The following is an 18885-nucleotide window of genomic DNA, read 5'->3' as shown; positions in this document are numbered from 1 at the left end:
CAAGACTGACGACAAGATGCCAAGCGCTGCCTTATATGCTCCACCGTGGCGGCACAGATGCTGGTCGGCGGCAGAGACATACGCTTACACATGCGCCGTCTGTGGCGAAGGCGTACAGACATTCGATTTGCTTATCGAAGTTTGACCGGCGGCGGTGAAACGAGGACGACTTCTGTGCAATTTAATTACTCCAAGAGCCGTATTCCATGCTTTGTCCAAATTAAAACCATTATCCCCGTTTATTAAATTGTTGTCTAATCGAATTTCTATAGCTTCCTTGAATACAGTTTCCCAAAAGGAAGAGGTGGATGTTACAATCTTCACTTCACTGTAATTCATGGAATGACCCGTATCAATACAATGTTCGGCCACAGCTGACTTGTCTGTCTGTAATAAGCGTGTGTATCTTCGATGCTCGACACACCTCTAATAAACGGTGCGTGTTGTTTGACCTATGTATGACTGCTCACAATTTCCACAAGGAATCTGGCACACACCCGCCTTAGGAAGCAGTAAATCGTCCTTCACAGAGCCGAGTAAAGCCGTAATCTTCGTGGGGGGGGGGGGGGGGGCGGAAGATCACCTTTACACAATGTTTCTCAAGAGTACGGCCTATCTTTGAAGAAAGAGCACCCACATAAGGCAAAAACGCACTAGATCTGAAGAACTTACTATCTTCTTCCCCATCACATACCTGCTTTTTAGGTTTTGCATCGAATGCTCTACGAATTTGTTGCGGAGAATATCCATTCGATTTAAAAGTGCTCTTGAGGTGTGTTAGTTCTCTTTGCAAATTGTCCTTATCCGATATACAGTGCGCCCGATGCACAAAGGTCTTAAGAACACCCATGGTCTGTGAAGGGTGATGGCAGCTACTGGCATGAAGATATAGGTTTGTGTGCGTTGGTTTCAGATATACGGCATGTCCTAATGTGCCATCACTTTTACGGTGAACCACAACATCCAAAAAGGGGAGGCAGTCGTCGTTTTCTATTTCCATAGTAAATTTAATGAATTTCTCTGCCGCCGACCAGCATCTGTGCCGCCGCGGTGGAGCATATAAGGCCGCGCTTGGCACCTTGTCGTCAGCCTTGTGACTCACTCTGAGGATGGCCGGACGATACAGGGACGAAATATCAGTATAGGAAATTTTATTTGCGCGGCTGCATGCCCGAAATTTAATGGATTATTCATTACGCCGCGTCAAGTTGAAAATGCACACCACGATGCGTATTTCAAAGGAGCAAGATGGCAGTTATCTATGTGCGTTATTGCTTAGAATACACAATAGTATGCTCAAATAACGGTTAATAATGACACTTAAGTAATGTCCAGATAATTATTCTACATATACATCCGTATTGATGTTGTTCAGTCTTAAATATACTGACTTTACCTGTCCAAGTAATTCTGCTAAACACAATAGCTGGCGCTAGTAGATGGCACTACCGGCTACAGGTACGTTGTTTATCAGTTCTGTTCACTTGTAGTTTCGTTTGTATGGAGGCGGGCACTCTTCGAAAGAAGGTAGTGCACGCAGCAAAAGTAACTGAATATCACCCCAGAATGCCAGAGTCCTTGCGATGCACAGGTGAAGAATATCACTTTGCACCAAGAAGGCAATAGGTAATAGTGCCAGATAAATCTCAAAGAATTTGAATATTTTATCAGCGGAGCTGTCAACACAATACACCGGCATCAACATGCAGGCCTCTATGGTAATAGTGCTAGTTCAAGAGCCTCCAGGAAAATTCCAGGGCCGGCCGCGGTGGTCTAGCGGTTCTAGGCGCTCAGTCCGGAACCGCAAAACTGCTACGGTCGCAGGTTCGAATCCTGCCACGGGCATGGATGTGTGTGATGTCCTTAGGTTAGTTAGGTTTACTTAGTTCTAAGTTATAGGCGACTGATGACCACAGATGTTAAGTCGCATAGTGCTCAGAGCCATTTGAACCAAAATTCCAGGGGGAGAATTTGGCAGCAACCAGTAAACGTAACAGATTCAAAACTGTCCATGAATTGACTGCTGAACTAAATACTACTAGGGATGCACCAGTCAATGAGTCAACAGTGAGGCGGCGACTAGTGGTAAACAACCTCCGTGGTTATGTAGCAGCAAGAAAACCATTGTTACGCATTGTTAACAGGAAGAAAATGCTTCAGTGGGCTACAACACACCACCTTTCGACAGCAGAGGACTGGGAAATAGCCTTATTCCTGAAGAATCCAAGTTCTAAATATTTGGAAATAAACGCCGCCATTTCGTTCACCATTTACCCCATGAACGTCTGAATTCCCACTGCATAATTCCAACTGTGAAACATGGATGGGATTCTGTGATGATTGGAGGATAAAATGTCGGAGGTTTGGTGAAAGTAGATGGAGAAATCAACCAGAAGAATTATCGTGCCATTCTCCAGCCACATGCTAAGGCATGTATTGCGTCTGATTGGGAAAAGGTTTGTCTTGCAGCGAGACGACTCGAAATACACAATGTGTAAGAACTATGTGAAGTCCCTGTAGGTACAGAAAATTTTGAAAAACTTGTAGTGGCCTCCCCAGTCTCTTGATTCTAACCCAATCGAGCGACTGTGGGATGAGGTGCACGAGAAGATTTTAAAAGAGGAGGATCAGGAGTAGGACACATCTGTGGGAGGTTACACAGCAAGAATGGCGGCTAATACCAAATGAAACACTAGAAAAATTGACCCACCGAATGACCAGGTTGAGGAAGACATGATTGCAGCAAAGGGTGGCTACTTGGAGGAATCTAAAACTTAATAGTGGCGTTTTCCTATGTATTGTTTCAACTAAAATCATTTAGAAAACAATAAAATGCAATTTTATAATAAGTTTCCTTTCATTGTCGATAGTCAGCTTGTGTTTCCGAACTTATGGAGGGTAGAGCATATGAGCGGTTCTAGACGCTTCAGTCTGGTACCGCGCGACCGCTACGGTCACAGGTTAGAATCCTGCCTCGGGCATGGATGCTTGTGATGTCCTTAGGTTAGTTAGGTTTAAGTAGTTCTAAGTCTAGGGGACTGATGACCTCAGATGTTAAGTCCCATAGTGCTCAGAGCCATTTGCACCGACTTTTTGGTAGTACATATGGCAGCTGAAGGTGGACTACGAACTCTAGTCCACTCCAAGCAGCCGATTCTTTTTGGGAACAGTCGTACGTTAGACAAGAAGAACAAATTAATAAATGAGATGATTTGGAAGAATTCCAGAAATTTCAACCTGAATGGAAAGATTGAGGAGTACAGAAATGAATATGTAGAATATTCTTAAAGAATTAGTGGTGAACTTATTCGAAAAAGGAAAACTGTACCAGCACATCACTACAGTAAAACGGAACACTGACAGACCCCAGAGAATAAGAATTGATTAAAAAGTCGCAAAACACCAACTGATCTCATTCATCAACTTACATCGTCAACTTTCGTAGAGGTGTCGTTCTTAACTGCGTATAATATTACGGTATGTTGGTAGTTTTTACTTTTGGACCGTCTAATTACAACTGAATGTAACACATTCTTAGTACCAAAACCGATCCGCCATTATACACTACTGGCCATTAAAATCGCTACAACACGAAGCTGACGGGCTACAGGCAAGAAATTAAACCGTCGGGAAGTAGATGCTGTGATATGCAAATGATTAGCTTTTCAGAGCATTCACACAAGATTGGCGCCGGTGGCGACACCTATAACGTGCTGACATGAGGAAAGTTTCCTACCGATTTCTCATGCAGAAACAGCAGCTGACCGGCGTCGTCTGGTGAAAAGTTGTTGTGATGCCTCGTGTAAGGAGTAGAAATGCGTACCATCACGTTTCCGACTTTGATAAAGGTCGGATTGTAGCCTATCACGATTGCGGTTTATCGTGCCGCCTCATTGCTGCTCGCGCTGGTCGAGATCCAATGACTGTTAGCAGAATATGGAATCGGAGGGTTCTGATGGGTAATACGGAACGCCGTGTTGGATTACAAGGGCCTCGTATCACTAGCAGTCGAGATGACAGGAATCTTATCCGCATAGCTGTAACGCATCATGCAGCCACGTCTCGATCCCTGAGTCAAAAGATGGGGACGTTTGCCAGACAACAACCATCTGCACGAACAGCTCGATGACGTTTGCAGCAGCATGGACTATCAGCTCGGAGACCATGGCTGCGGTTACCCTTGACGCTGCATCACAGACAGGAGCGCCTGCGATGGTGTACTCAAAGACGAACCTGGGTGCACGAATGGCAAAACGTCATTTTTTCAGATGAATCCAGTTGCTGTTTACAGCATCATGATGGTCGCATCCGTGTTTGGCGACATCGTGGTGAACGCACATTGGAATTGTGTATTCATCATCGCCATACTGGCGTATCATCCGGCGTGATGATATGGGGCGCCATTGGTTACACGTCTCAGTCACCTCTTTCACGCATTGACGGCACTTTGAACAGTGGACGTTACATTTCAGATGTGTTACGACACGTTTCTCTACCCTTCATTCGATCCCTGCGAAAACCTACGTTTCAGCAGGTAAATGCACGACCGCACGTTACAGGTCCTGTACGGGCTTTTCTGGATACAGAAAATGTTCGACTGCTGCCCTGGCCAGAACATTCTCCAGATCTCTCACCAATTGAAAACGTCTTGTCAATGGTGGCCGAGCAACTGGCTCCTCACAATACGCCAGTCAATAGCTTGATGAACTGTGGTATCGTGTTGAAGCTACATGGGCAGCTGTACCTGTACACGCAATCCAAGCTCTGTTTGACTCAATGTCCAGGCGTATCAAGGCCGTTATTACGGCCAGAGGTGGTTGTTCTGGGTACTGATTTCTCAGGATCTATGCACCCAAATTGCGTGAAAATGTAGTCACATGTCAGTTGTAGTATAATATATTTGTCCAATGAATACCTGTTTATCATCTGTATTTCTTCTTGGTGTAGCAATTTTAATGGCCAGTAGTGTATTTTGCAAGGCATGTTCAGTGACTGGCCTCGTGGTTGTTGTTCTACATGTGTTTTTTTTTTGTTTCACTTTTGGCGCTGTTCTTTAAGTAATCACCATTTGAAACTTTGTTTTTTCAGATTTCACAGCATTAGGAGCTGAAGACTTGTTTTGATGTTATGATTAAAATCCAGCAGTCCTGCCACTGCTGATATCTTGGAAAGAATAAAGGCAAAACGCGTATTGCACGAAAACTATGTTCCATTCAGTTTTACCTAGAGGGTCTAAATGTTAAAATTATCGAAGTAGCGCTTCAGGCTGTATTTCCTTGTAAGTTGCGGCGTGCCCCGCCAGTGTCCAGCAATGTTCATTTGTCTAGCTAAGAGCTGTAGTAGAAAATACTAGACCACTACTGTCTACTGCAGGTCACAACATACATAGAATTGTCCGGTAAATGGGATGTGGCTCACTAATGAAATATAAGTTTTAACTTGTTGTTGTTGTGGTTTTCGGTCCTGAGACTGGTTTGATGCAGCTCTCCATGCTACTCTATCCTGTGCAAGCTTCTTCATCTCCCACTACCTACTGCAACCTACGTCCTTCTGAATCTGCTTACTGTATTCATCTCTTGGTCTCCCTCTACGATTTTTACCCTCCACGGTGCCCTCCAACACTAAATTGGTGATCCCTTGATGCCTCAGAACATGTCCTACCAACCGATCCCTTCTTCTGGTCAAGTTGTGGCACAAACTTCTCTTCTCCCCAATCCTATTCAGTACTTCCTCATTAGTTATGTGATCTACCCATTTAATCTTCAGCATTCTTCTGTAGCACCACATTTCGAAAGCTTCTATTCTCTTCTTGTCCAAACTATTTATCGTCCATGTTTCACTTCCATACATGGCTACACTCCATACAAATACTTTCAGAAATGACTTCCTGACACTTAAATCTATACTCGATGTTAACAAATTTCTCTTTTTCAGAAACGCTTTCCTTGCCATTGCCAGTCTACATTTTATATCCTCTCTACTTCGACCATCATCAGTTATTTTGATCCACAAATAGCAAAACTCCTTTACTACTTTAAGTGTCTCATTTCCTAATCTAATACCCTCAACATCACCCGACTTAATTCGACTACATTCCATTATCCTCGTTTTGCTCTTGTTGATGTTCATTTTATATCCTCCTTTCAAGACACTAACCATTCCGTTCAACTGCTCTTCCAAGTCCTTTGCTGTCTCTGACAGAATTACAATGTCATCGGCGAACCTCAAAGTTTTTATTTCTTATCCATGGATTTTAATACCTACTCCAAATTTTTCTTTTGTTTCCTTTACTGCTTGCTCAATATACAGATTGAATAACATCGGGGAGAGACAACAACCCTGTCTCACTCCCTTCCCAACCACTGCTTCCCTTTCATGCCTCTCGACTCTTATAACTGCCATCTGGTTTCTGTACAAATTGTAAATAGCCTTTCGCTCCCTGTATTTTACCCATGCCACCTCAAGAATTTGAAGGAGAGTATTCCAGTCAACATTGTCAAAAGCTTTGTCTAAGTCTACAAATTCTAGAAATTTAGGTTTGCCTTTCCTTAATCTTTCTTCTAAGATAAGTCGTAGGGTCAGTATTGCCTCACGTGTTCCAACATTTCTACGGAAGCCAAACTGATCTTCCCAGAGGTCAGCTTCTACTAGTTTTTCCATTCGTCTGTAAAGAATTCGTGTTAGTATTTTGCAGCTGTGACTTATTAAACTGATAGTTCGGTAATTTTCACATCTGACGGGCTTTAACATGGCAATGTAAATTTTCAGGTGCAGTTTTATTATAAAGACCACAGTTAATACTGCCAAATCCGTACTAAGTGGCAACACAATGTAAAGTTCACTCGCACACCAAAATCACACACGTAGCCAGTTTATGGTATTTACACCCGTTACCGAAGTTAATAGAGTTCACTGGATCGTTTAGTTATGAAAATGCTCGCTCAAATGTTGTGCACTCTGCTCTACACGTAGTACCTGTCCCAGTCTTAGATCGCACAACACGCCACGCGGTTTTAAGTAACAGTCAAAAGCAATAATTTTGATATTCCGTCCGATATTCCACACGACTTCCACTATACCGTTCACTTAAATACACTTTGTACTACTTTGCGAACTGGTAGTTAGCATTTTTTTTGCGATTTTACGGTACTTTCGTCGGAGCTGCTTTCAATGAGATGTTACTAGTTCGAACCCTCAGCCCCGACCCCTCTAAATCACACCAAAGGCTTTGTTCCCAGCATAGACTGGCGCGAGCCTGCATTTTTCTGATTGGCTGATATCACAACAGCAAATCAGGTTGCAGTATTATCCCGCGCTAACCCGCGATTTACTTCAATGACCAATCATAGTAAAACATTTCTTTCTATGGCAATTGCTAAATAAATAAATTTAGAAACGTATCAGATATAAAATTACTCCTTCTGAAATTCCAGATTAATTTGTGTTCTACTCACGATTTATTAGTACCATAAACTGACTTCATATTTAATTATAGTAAATCCCCTGAATAGTTTAACTGGTACTTCGTGAATAAACAAAACAATTTTCTTTTACTTCTGTTCTCCTTCACTCATACAACACTCACACTGCTAATTACTACACATATAAAACAACTATAATTATGAAAATACATTAAATATTAATCAGACATAGCTTTACAACATTGTTTTGACTACGACTGCCAGCACTGTCCGCCAACTGCTGACCTCTGCCACCTACTAGTACAACTACGTGCAGCTCTGTACCTCAGGTCCATGTCAGCTGGTGACATCTGTCGATGACTCAGGCCTAAAACGATATCGTCCTAACAAGTGACAGGAGCGATGCAAAGGCGCTACGTCTCAAAGTGACACAGCTGTCCACCAGTGCTACTCAGCTCTAAACCAGCCCAGCCTACAGCGCCTTGATTGGCACTGTTCAGCAGTAAGACGATCCGGCCAGCTGATGCAGCGCGCCATCGAGAGCGGACGCACCTGCGGCTGCTTGCTGAGGAGCCGCCAGACGAGTCCCCCGGCGAGCAGCGTGGCGGAGGCGGCGGCCCACGTGGAGGCGCAGAACGGCCGCACCAGCTGCAGGTGCGCCGGCAGCGGGCCCGCCTTGGCCACCACCGCGCACAGGTCGTCTTTCGAGAACGTGCGCGTGTACCTGTCGGGCACAACGCATCGTCACTCTTCAGCAGGCATCTAAGTATCTCCGTACTTACCGCTTGAAGGTACCTGAGCCGTGCGTGTGTAACACCATAACTCTAGTGCTCTACTGGTTTATTTTGCTTTTGTTTCATTTAATATTACACCGTTAAGCTTCTGTAAATGTGTTTGATTGAATAGATATCACAAAATTGTACACTCCTTTGTTTGTACAAACTTTGATTTCATGGTTTGGTTCTATGCAATGTAGTATATCTGTCTTTTAAATTCTTTGTCCTATTTGGGGGTAACAAATCTTACTATAGATGATTGTAATTTCTGCGTGAATATTTTTTGTAGAAATGTCAGTATGTGCAAATGTTCTGTTTTATTTAATGTATTTGTTTGCTGTTATGTAAACTGCTGATCCTCACTTAGGGCTCTTAGTTATCCTGTACGTAAAAGATGTAGTGGTTCCCCGCGGGAGCGGAACTGTGTCGCGCGCGCAAATTGTGGTTGGCTAGGTACAAAAGGTGGGAATTTAAAGAGATGGGACGTGGATAAACTGAAAGAACCAGAGGTTGTACAGAGTTTCAGGGAGAGCATAAGGGAACAATTGACAGGAATGGGGGAAAGAAGTACAGTAGAAGAAGAATGGGTAGCTCTGAGGGATGAAGTAGTGAAGGCAACAGAGGATCAAGTAGGTAAAAAGACGAGGGCTAGTAGAACTCCTTGGGTAACAGAAGAAATATTGAACTTAATCGATGAAAGGAGAAAATATAAAAATGCAGTAAATGAAGTAGGCAAAAAGGAATACAGGCGTCTCAAAAATGAGATCGACAAGAAGTGCAAAATGGCTAAGCAGGGATGGCTAGAGGACAAATGCAAGGATCTAGAGGCTTATCTCACTAGGGGTAAGATAGATACTGCCTACAGGAAAATTAGAGAGACCTTTGGAGAAAAGAGAACCACTTGTATGAATATCAAGAGCTCAGATGGAAACCCAGTTATAAGCAAAGAAGGGAAAGCCCAAACGTGGAAGGAGTATATAGAATGTCTATACAAGGGCGATGTACTTGAGGACAATATTATGGAAATGAAAGAGGATGTAGATGAAGATCAAATGGGAGGTACGATACTGCGTGAAGAGTTTGACAGAGCACTGAAAGACCTGAGTCGAAACAAGGCCCCGGGAGCAGATAACATTCCATTAGAACTACTGACTGCCTTGGGAGAGCCAGTCCTGACAAAACTCTACCATCTGGTAGTTTAATAAATCACAGCTGGAAAATACAACGCGAATTCTTTACAGACGAATGGAAAAAGTGGTAGAAGCCGACCTTGGGGAAGATCAGTTTGTGTTCCGCAGAAATGTTGGAACACGTGAGGCAATACTGACCTTACGACTTATCTTAGAAGAAAGATTAAGGAAAGGCAAACCTACGTTTCTAGCATTTGTAGACTTAGAGAAAGCTTTTGACAATGTTGACTGGAATACTCTCTTTCAAATTCTAAAGGTGGCAGGGGTAATATACAGGGAGCGAAAGGCTATTTACAATTTGTACAGAAACCAGATGGTAGTTATAAGAGTCGAGGGGCAATAAAGGGAAGCAGCGGTTGGGAAGGGAGTGAGACAGGGTTGTAGCCTATTCCCGATGTTATTCAATCTGTATATTGAGCAAGCAGTAAAGGAAACAAAAGAAAAATTCGGTGTAGGTATTAAAATCCATGGAGAAGAAATAAAAACGTTGAGGTACGCCGATGACATTGTAATTCTGTCAGAGACAGCAAAGGACTTGGAAGAGCAGTTGAACGGAATGGACAGTGTCTTGAAAGGAGGATATAAGCTAAACATCAACAAAACCGAAACGAGGATAATAGAATGTAATCGAATTAGTGTAACTACATTACGAAATGATACACTGAAAGTACTAAAGTAGTTTTGCTATTTGGGAAGCAAAATAACTGATGATGGTCGAAGTAGAGAGGATATAAAATGTAGACTGACAATGGAAAGGCAAGCGTTTCTGAAGAAGAGAAATTTATTAACATCGAGTATAGAGTTAAGTGTCAGGAAGTCGTTTCTGAAAGTATTTGTATGGAGTGTAGCCATGTATGGAAGTGAAACATGGACTATAAATAGTTTGGACAAGAAGAGAATAGAAGCTTTCGAAATGTGGTGCTACAGAAGAATGCTGAAGATTAGATGGGTACATCACATAACTAATGAGGAGGTATTGCATAGAATTGGGGAGGAGTTTCTGGCACAACTTGACAAGAAGAAGGGATCGGTTGGTAGGACATGTTCTGAGGCATCAAGGGACCACAAATTTAGTATTGGAGGGCAGCGTGGAGGGTAAACATCGTAGATGGAGACCAAGAGATGAATACACTAAGCAGATTCACAAGGATGTAGGTTGCAGTAAGTACTGGGAGATGAAGAGGCTTGCACAGGTTATAGTAGCATGGAGAGCTGCATCAAGCCAGTCTCAGGACTCGAGACAACAACAACAACGAGGATTATTTAAACCGGTGGAGCCCGTATTACGCTCTTGAGTTGTTAGAGGCCGCATTACGCCTTTCAGTTATAGACAACTACTGTCCTCCAGTGTAGTAGTGCTTTGTCTCTGTTTACTAATAAAGTGATAAACCTCGAAGGAGTACACTGATATGGTTGGTGCGTACTACGTAGCGCACCACAACCGACGAGATGCACAGCGGGTTTACCAACAACAATATCCTAATCGCCGTATCCAGCATTATACGACCTTTACTGCTCTGTACCAAAGTCTACGTGAGACAGGGTCATTTAGCCGTCGCACGGTAAGAACGCTGCAATTTGACGAAGCTGTCTTGCAGCATGTAGAGCGGGTTCCTTCAATCAGCACTCGTGCAATTTCACTTAACATGGGGACGAATCAGACGAATATGAGAACAGTCCTTCGCGAGCAATTGTTACGTCCATTTCACTTACAGCGCGTCCACAACCTGGAACCAGTTGATTTTCCACCCAGAGCACAGTTTTCGCAGTAGTACCTGGAGCAGTGTGAAATGCATCCTACATTTCTATCCTCTGTGTTCTTTACCGATGAAGCAATGTTCGGGCATGATGGAGTCTTCAACATGCACAATGCCCATGTCTGGAGTGAGGATAACCCACATGCCACAGTTACTAGCGCTCATCAAGTGCGGTTCTTCGTTATTGTGTGGGTCGGGATTGTTGAGGACTGTTTAATTGGGCTGTATCTGCTATCTACGCCATTAAATCGCAGGCACTATTACAATTTTCTTGCGAGAGCATTGCCAGAATTGCTGGAAGACGTCCCGCTCCCTACAAGACAGCGCAAGTGGTTCCAACACGACGGGGCGCCGGCACATTTCAGTTGTTGTGTGTCGATTCTTGGACCGACTGTTCCCAGAAACGTGGATTATCATAGGTTGTCCTGTACCATGGCCTGCTCGATCCCCAGATATGTCCCCTCTGGACTTTTTTGTCTGGGGAGAGACGCGAAACCTTGTTTCCGTAACTCCTGTTGCATCAGAGGAAGATCTGGTTGCTTGGATAGTAGTAGCAGCAGCAGGAACAATTCGGGATACACCTGGAGTTTTTGCCCGTGTCAGCCAGAACATGATCTGACGGTGTAACCTTTGGTCGGCCGGTGTGGCCGAGCGGTACTCGGTGGTTCAGGCAGGAACATCGCGACCGCTACGGTCGTAGGAACGGATCCTGCCTTGGACATGGCGTGAGTACTGTCCTTAGGTTAGTTAGGTTGAAGTAGTTCTAAGTTCTAGGTGACTGATGACCTCAAATGTTAAGTCCCATAGTGCTCAAAGCCATTTCATTATTTGGTGTAACCATTGTTTACGTGTCAATAGAGGCATTTTTGAAAATCTACTGTAATTGAAATTGGGTTGCGTTAATGTGTTGTCTCTTGGCCATAAAAAACTGGAAAAGTGCTTGTTGGTTTAATTAATTTGCTGCCAGAGAAATTTTCCTCTGCCGGTTTAAATACTCCTTGTAGGAAAAAATGATATTAGGGAAAAATATTTGTTTTGATGTCCCCTACAACCTCCCAGAGTTTGTTGGTTAAAATACTTTTCACCCTGTATAACCCCTCTCGTGGTATCTTTGCTCGACTGCTATTACCTCCCAGTCGTTGTCTTTGGTAAGCCAGTTCGGATCGCGATTTTGGGCTGCCAGACTGTTGGAACGTGTCTGGAGCGCAGTCCGGACCTGCCAGTCGGGGAGTTGCAATGCGGCACTAGTGCAGTCGGGTTGGAGCAGCAATGAAGTCTGCGTGGACATGGCTCGCCCGACCAAAGCCGCCATGGATCACTTGAGCCGGGCCACGGTCTTGGTGGATCGTCGGTCGATCGTCCTACTGGACGACGCGTTTTGGCTCGCATATAGTTCATGAGCCGGCTGTGTGTGTGTGCATCGACTCCCGGTTTGTCTTCGTGCGTGCTTAGTTACTGTTGGGTGTTGTTCAGGTCTTCATGCATGTGTTTGTCAGGTTGTGTGTGTACTGGAATGGACTGGATTGTTTGGGGGAAGAGACCAAACAGCGAGGTCATCGGCCTCATCGGATTAGGTAAGGAAGTCGGCCGTGCCCTTTCAAAAACCATCCCGGCATTTGCCTGGACAGATATAGGGAAATCACGGAAAACGTAAATCAGGATGGACAGGCACGGGATTGAACCGTCGTCCTCACGAATGCTAGTCTAGTGTGCTAACCACTGCGCCACCTCGCTCGATTTGTGTGTGTAGTTGGCCTTATTTCTACTGACGACTATTTTTGATGTTGTCGGCATTCTGAGGGTGGTTGGTCGGTTGTTGAGGACCACGGAGATTACCTCCGTGCGGAGAAGTCGGCTGGGTCCGCTGGCGGTCCCTGCGAAGTGTCAGAGCATGTCTGATGTCTGGAGATGTCCGATCGCTACGAGCTTCGTGGTTCACCGACCCATGACGTCAAAGTTGAGTGGTGTGTTAAGTACCCAAGCCACGTCCGTTCGTGTTATGTCGTTCGTTTCGGTGCTTCTCCTGTGAGGAATACCAAGTGTTTGTAGTGGTGAAATCGAGCCACCGTGCGGTGGAATTAACTACCGGGTGATCAAAAAGTCAGTATAAATTTGAAAACTTCATAAACCACGGAATAATGTAGATAGGCAGGTAAAAATTGACACACATGCTTGGAATGACATGGGGTTTTATTAGAACCGAAAAAACACCCCATATTGTTAGACGCGTGAATGATCTCTAGCGCGCGTCGTTTGGTGATGATCGTGTGCTCAGCCGCCACTTTGTCGTGCTTGGCCTCGCACGTCCCCAGACCTCGGTCCGTGCGATTATTGGCTTTGGCGCTACCTGAAGTCGCAAGTGTGTCGTGATCAACCGACATCTCAAAGGGTGCTGAAAGACAACACCCGACGCCAATGCCTCGCCATAACTCCGGACATGCTTTACAGTGCTGTTCACAACATTATTCATCGACTACAGATAATGTTGAGGGATTATGGTGGACATATTGAGCATTTCCTGTAAAGAAAATCATCTTTCCTTTGTCTTACTTTGTTATGCTCATTATTGCTATTCTGATAAGATGAAGCGCCATCTGTAGGATATTTTTTGAACTTTTGTATTTTTTTTGTTCTAATAAAACCCCATGTCATTCCAAGCATGTGTGTCAATTTGTACCTCTCTATCTACATTATTCCGTGATTTATCCAGTTTCCAAATTTGTACTGACTTTTTGATCACCCGGTACGTCTCCGCAACGCATCCCAAATGTGCTCCATGAAATTTAGGCCATGGGAATGGGCAAGTCAAATATCCTCTGCTGCGCTCTTCGAAGCGCAAACGCATTGTCATCCATAAAAATGAAATCAGGGCCGAATGCATTCCCGAAACGATATACTGTAGATTGGGAAGGAGTACAGTGTTACAATAATGTAGACCGGCGAATGTACGATGTTCAAACATTTGGATGACACAACGCCCACACAACTACCTCCCCATACCAAAATATATCCACCACCGAAACGATGATGTTCTACAATACTGTCGTACCCTTATGATGCCAGGTGGGAAAACTTAACACACCACAACAACGTTTTAGCAACCTTGTAGTCAGCATGGGAGAAAGTTGCAGAGCACACTTTGCCGCCCGTTTTTGTCACACATGCTACTAAGAACCATGTCCCGCCTTTGGTAATTCCCGGGGGACCATCATAAGTCACAGTGAATTCAATGTAATTATTGTCTTTGGATAAAAGTTGTCATTGCTGTTCGTCTTATTGAGTATTTCTTTCATTTACCTTCTGTACTATAATGTAGCAGTTCTTTCTATGTATGGTCCAAATTTCGTCAAGCTGTGTTACTTGGCAGTGACACATGACGCAAGCGTTACTTTCATCCTTAAGTTCTGCATTCCAGCGTATGTATTGTTTTCTGTACCGTATTTAGTTGGCATTTGGAGGAGTAACACCGTGTGGGAATGTTGGGAGCTGGCAACTGGTCTTTCACAGCGGAGGCGGTATCTGGCGAGAAAAGCGACAAAGTAAACAGCCACCGCAACTTCAGACAGCAGCGAAGTGTAGGTAGAAACTACTGGGAGGCTGGTGGTCCTGTGAAAACAGCGCTTGGCTGGTTGCCCGCCTTTGCACAACGCGCGGTACAGACCGCATGTTCGGGCCAGTGTTAATGATGCCGTTCGGTGCTTGTGGAGGAGGCGAGCAACATGTGTGCGCGATGTTTAGTGCTGAAGCGTAATAAACTGTAAGTAAAATTTCGGCATTCAGTGTAGGTTTGACTACAATGCTTTTCATTTGCAATCTACGGCGTTCTAAATTTATGGTTGTTACTTTGATAAGTAAAATTTTGCCTGAAGAAGTTGTTGACGTCTTCTGGTTAGACTTTGTTCGGACTCACTGGTCCGCCCCGATAGCAGAATGGTCAGCGCGGCGGTCAGAGTTCGATTCTCGGCTCGGTCGGAGATTTTTCTCCGCTCAGGGACTGGGTGTTGTGTTGTCCACATTATCATTTCGTCATTGTCAGTGGAAGGCAACGGGAAACCACCGCTGTAATCACTTCCCTAGACGCTCATGCGCTGGACCTCTCTGACAAGGCTTCCCTAATGACAAGACCTGCAGTAAGGCAGAACACGAATTTTTTTTTATATCCACTGTCTGCGAAATTCACTAACAGTGAATTGTGCGAGAAAACTCTAGAGGCAAATCGCGGTGCAAGGAAATCTTAACATAGTGACAGGAGAGTGACCGACATAGAGATTGTGCACTCACGTTATGGCACTTGGAATGTTACAGTGTTTAACATATCACCTGAATGACAAAATGAACTGATTGCTCGTCGAAACACGGTGTGATTTCGTCGATAGCAAACGAGAAGTACTCAACTGCTTACATGTATCCTTTCAGGAGAATGAGTGTGAAGTGTTGACATCAACTTGAAGCATTCCCTCTTCCGTTATCATTGACGGATGCTGCACTCAAGTCACTTAGCTTGGGCAACCACAGATCTGCTAAATTTATCGACTTCTGGTACCGAGCGCCGCGGGTTTCGAATCCGTACCAGACGGCATGGAACTCGATGACCACTAGAAGTCAGTGCAGCAGTCGCGCCGTAAGCCGTGGCTGCGCGCGCTCCTGGCTGGCCCCGAGACTAACGTGAGGGCGCCACTGTGGAGCACGTGGTCCCAGCGGCCAATAGCGATACACCCTGTCGTGTATTTAGGCAGCTGCATCTCAGTCAGCGAGATCCGGCCCCCCTCCCCAAAATTCTATAAGTGCCTCCAAATCCTCAAGCACTATGCACTACACCTCACCTTCTGTATATGCCTACCGCCCCCCACACAGATCCTCTATGACCTCATTCCTTTCCCCCATCTGCTCCTATTGCTCGAACATAACCACATACTCTACACCTCCCGCCGCCTTGATCCCCCTTAACCCCTGGTTGCTCCTCTCCTCTCCCATCCCCACCCTCTGCAACGCCTTCACTGTTGTGTCCCCCCTATCTTCCATCTCTACACGCTTCATCTCCTTTCCCAAGGTGGCTTCCGTCAACACCCCCTCCCAGATGATGCCCTCTCTCTCTCCATTTATCCATCCCATCAACGCTGATCTCACCCCCCCTCCTTTCCTCTGTCCTTTTCCTGGGCTCCCTCTTCCCCCCTTCCATCCTGTTTTCTCCCCGCCAAACCTCTTCCTCCCTCCCTTCTCCCCCCTGAGTCCTTTTCTATTCCCCTCCTCTGCCTTTCGCCACTTCCTGTCACGTCTGCCCCACACCACCCCCCTCTTGTGTGTCCTCGTCCTCCATCGGCTCCTTTCACCCCTCCCCCCTCCGTTTTTCCTCTCCTCGCCCCTTTTCCCCCTCTTTTCTTTCCCATCATCTGTCCAGGTTCCCCCAGTCTGCCCTCAGCTATAGAATGTCATATTTGCCAACTTTTTAGTGCAGTGTTCAAGTGAATGTTCAGTGATATCCGTCTTTCCAAAGTGTTGCGAACAGAAATCATGCTGTCGCTGGGTGAGAATTTTATGTCTCTTGCGAACAGAAACCAGACTGTCGCCGTGTTTTTTAATTGTCTGTCTACTATTTTACATGTTTGCTTCATATGTATTTTATTAGCATCATCTTCCATTTGTACTATGTGTTAAATTCCACGATTTTCCTCCATGTTACCATTTAAATCTCAGATTTTATCGCCTGTTATTATTATTTATTATCTTCATCTTCTTAAAACAAATTCTCTAGGCTGAAGGGCGGCATACTAAGCTGCTGCCAGCCCTCCCCCTTCGAGAGGAAATCGAAACTCAATAAAGAAAAAAAAACAGTGAGACAGCCTGGTATTCGCATTGATCCAGTTGACATCTCGCTTACAGACATCGTGTTTACGTTGCGTGTGCTTACTCCCCATTTACGAGTTGGCGTTCTTTTGATTTCGTGAGGTTGTCTCTTGTGATTCCGTTGCTTAATACTTTGTTGTTGATCTTGGTGTCTTGCTCGGTTGTCTGTCGCCGTGCTTGTCCTTACATTCCCGTTCGTCCGACTTGTTTGTTCGTGGACCGCTCTCGCCAGTCCCGCCGCATTTTCGTTAGCGGCATCCCCATCTGTGCCCACAAACATTCGCTCTAGCTTCCTCCTGAGAGTGCAGTAACCGATGAGGGGAACTCTGTACCGTTATTAATCGAGGTAGCGGCGGGAACAGTGTCACCACTCATGTCCCAAGTTCACAACGTGGAAGCGTCAGCTCCGATTATACTGAGATAGAGAACCAATGGTCGAAAATGCATATTAATTATGTTATGGACATACACAACATACACCAGGTAATTACAACTAGCTGTAGTAACCGTTCAAAGTGACGACCGCCAGTCTCATTGTATGCATGGCAACCGCACATGAAGCTCTGCTGTACTCTCTCAAAGATCATTGGCGTCTGTTGTACGAGGAGACAGGGAGCTTGGACCCTAGCAAACAGGTCAAAAATGTTCATATGTGTGTGAAATCTTATGAGACTTAACTGATAAGGTCATCAGTCCCTAAGCTTACACACTATGTAACCTAAATTATCCTAAGGACAAACACACACACCCATGCCCGAGGCAGGCTAATCTTGCGTGGCCAAACAGGTCATCATCCAGGGGTTTTATACAACAACGTCTTAACGTAACTCCAGAGGAAAAAATCCAAAGGTGTGAGATCCAGCGATAGTGGTGGGCAAGGCAGAGGCCCTCCCTTTCCAGTCAGACGATGAGGGTACCTGTTGCTCAGGTGCTCGCAGACATTAACATCGAAGTGGGTTGGTCCGTCGTCGGGTTGAAGCCATGTCCTTTCGTGGGCAACAAGGGGTACAGTCTCCAAGAATTATGGCAGCACATCTCGCAGGATCACCATGGAACAAGGACCAGTCAAATGTGTATGCGGCAAATAAGATCCTATTAGGTGATCTTGGACAATACCCTCCCGTAAGTTGACAGATAATCGTTGTCGATGGCCATTGATGTGAGCGGCGTGGGTATTGTCCTCATTCCAAAGATAACTGTTGCCACTGTTGGAAATACCATCACAGGTGGATGAGGCTTCACTCGTGAACAAGGCAAACTGTTCGAAGTTAGGTACTACAGCTCTGCGGTGGATAATTCATTGACAGAAGTGAATGCGGGGCACAAAATCCGCTGTTTCCAGTGCTTGTTTACTTTCTTTATGGTAAGTTTGTAATACCTACTCCAACATTAGTTGTAAGGCGGCAGAATAAATGGTCAGATTCGCACCTTACATGAGACCTTTAGAAATCGCAATTAGAAGGTGAAGAACGTAAGTCGACAGTTATGAGAACATTTGCCTATCAATGTGTAATGAAAAAAGGGATGGCAGTCAATCGACGGTAATTAACACACCTTTCCTATACAATGCATGTCTTTGAGCGGAAAGTAGACAGAGAACTCGAGTCGAGTTGCTGTTAATTTTGAAAAGCCAGCTCCACAATGGCTTGTGGGAGTTACTCCAGCGACCACTTAAAGGGATGGCAGGAAAGAGGACAGCGACCCCAGGCCAGGTGATTCAAGCTGAAGGACCGCCTTTAGCGAGGGCATCGGTACAAGGGCAGAGAAGAAGAGAGGAGACGAACAAAGGCAAGTGACGCGTTTTCGTCCAGCGAGTGCAACACACAGAAAGGTCAATGTACTTTAGGCATCTAGAATGGCCACAAAACATCAGATTGGCGGAAGGAGAAAACTACTG

The 18885-nt window shown here is 45.0% G+C and overlaps 1 protein-coding gene across 1 annotated transcript in view; it reads right to left on the bottom strand.

The window, feature by feature from the left end:
- The window catches only part of LOC126336065 (uncharacterized), a 59400-nt gene extending 51159 nt beyond the window's left edge, over window positions 1-8241 (bottom strand). The window contains exons 1-2 of the mRNA XM_049999545.1: window positions 8204-8241; window positions 7974-8145 (exon numbers count right to left, since the gene is read on the bottom strand). Of these exons, the coding sequence (XP_049855502.1) occupies window positions 7974-8145; window positions 8204-8241 (210 nt within the window). The remainder of the gene's footprint in view (window positions 1-7973; window positions 8146-8203) is intronic.
- Window positions 8242-18885: the final 10644 nt, after the last annotated feature.

This window comes from Schistocerca gregaria, chromosome 2 (assembly GCF_023897955.1).
Source record: "Schistocerca gregaria isolate iqSchGreg1 chromosome 2, iqSchGreg1.2, whole genome shotgun sequence".
Taxonomy (NCBI): Eukaryota; Metazoa; Arthropoda; class Insecta; order Orthoptera; family Acrididae; genus Schistocerca; species Schistocerca gregaria.
This window is presented reverse-complemented; position numbering and strand designations above follow the sequence as displayed.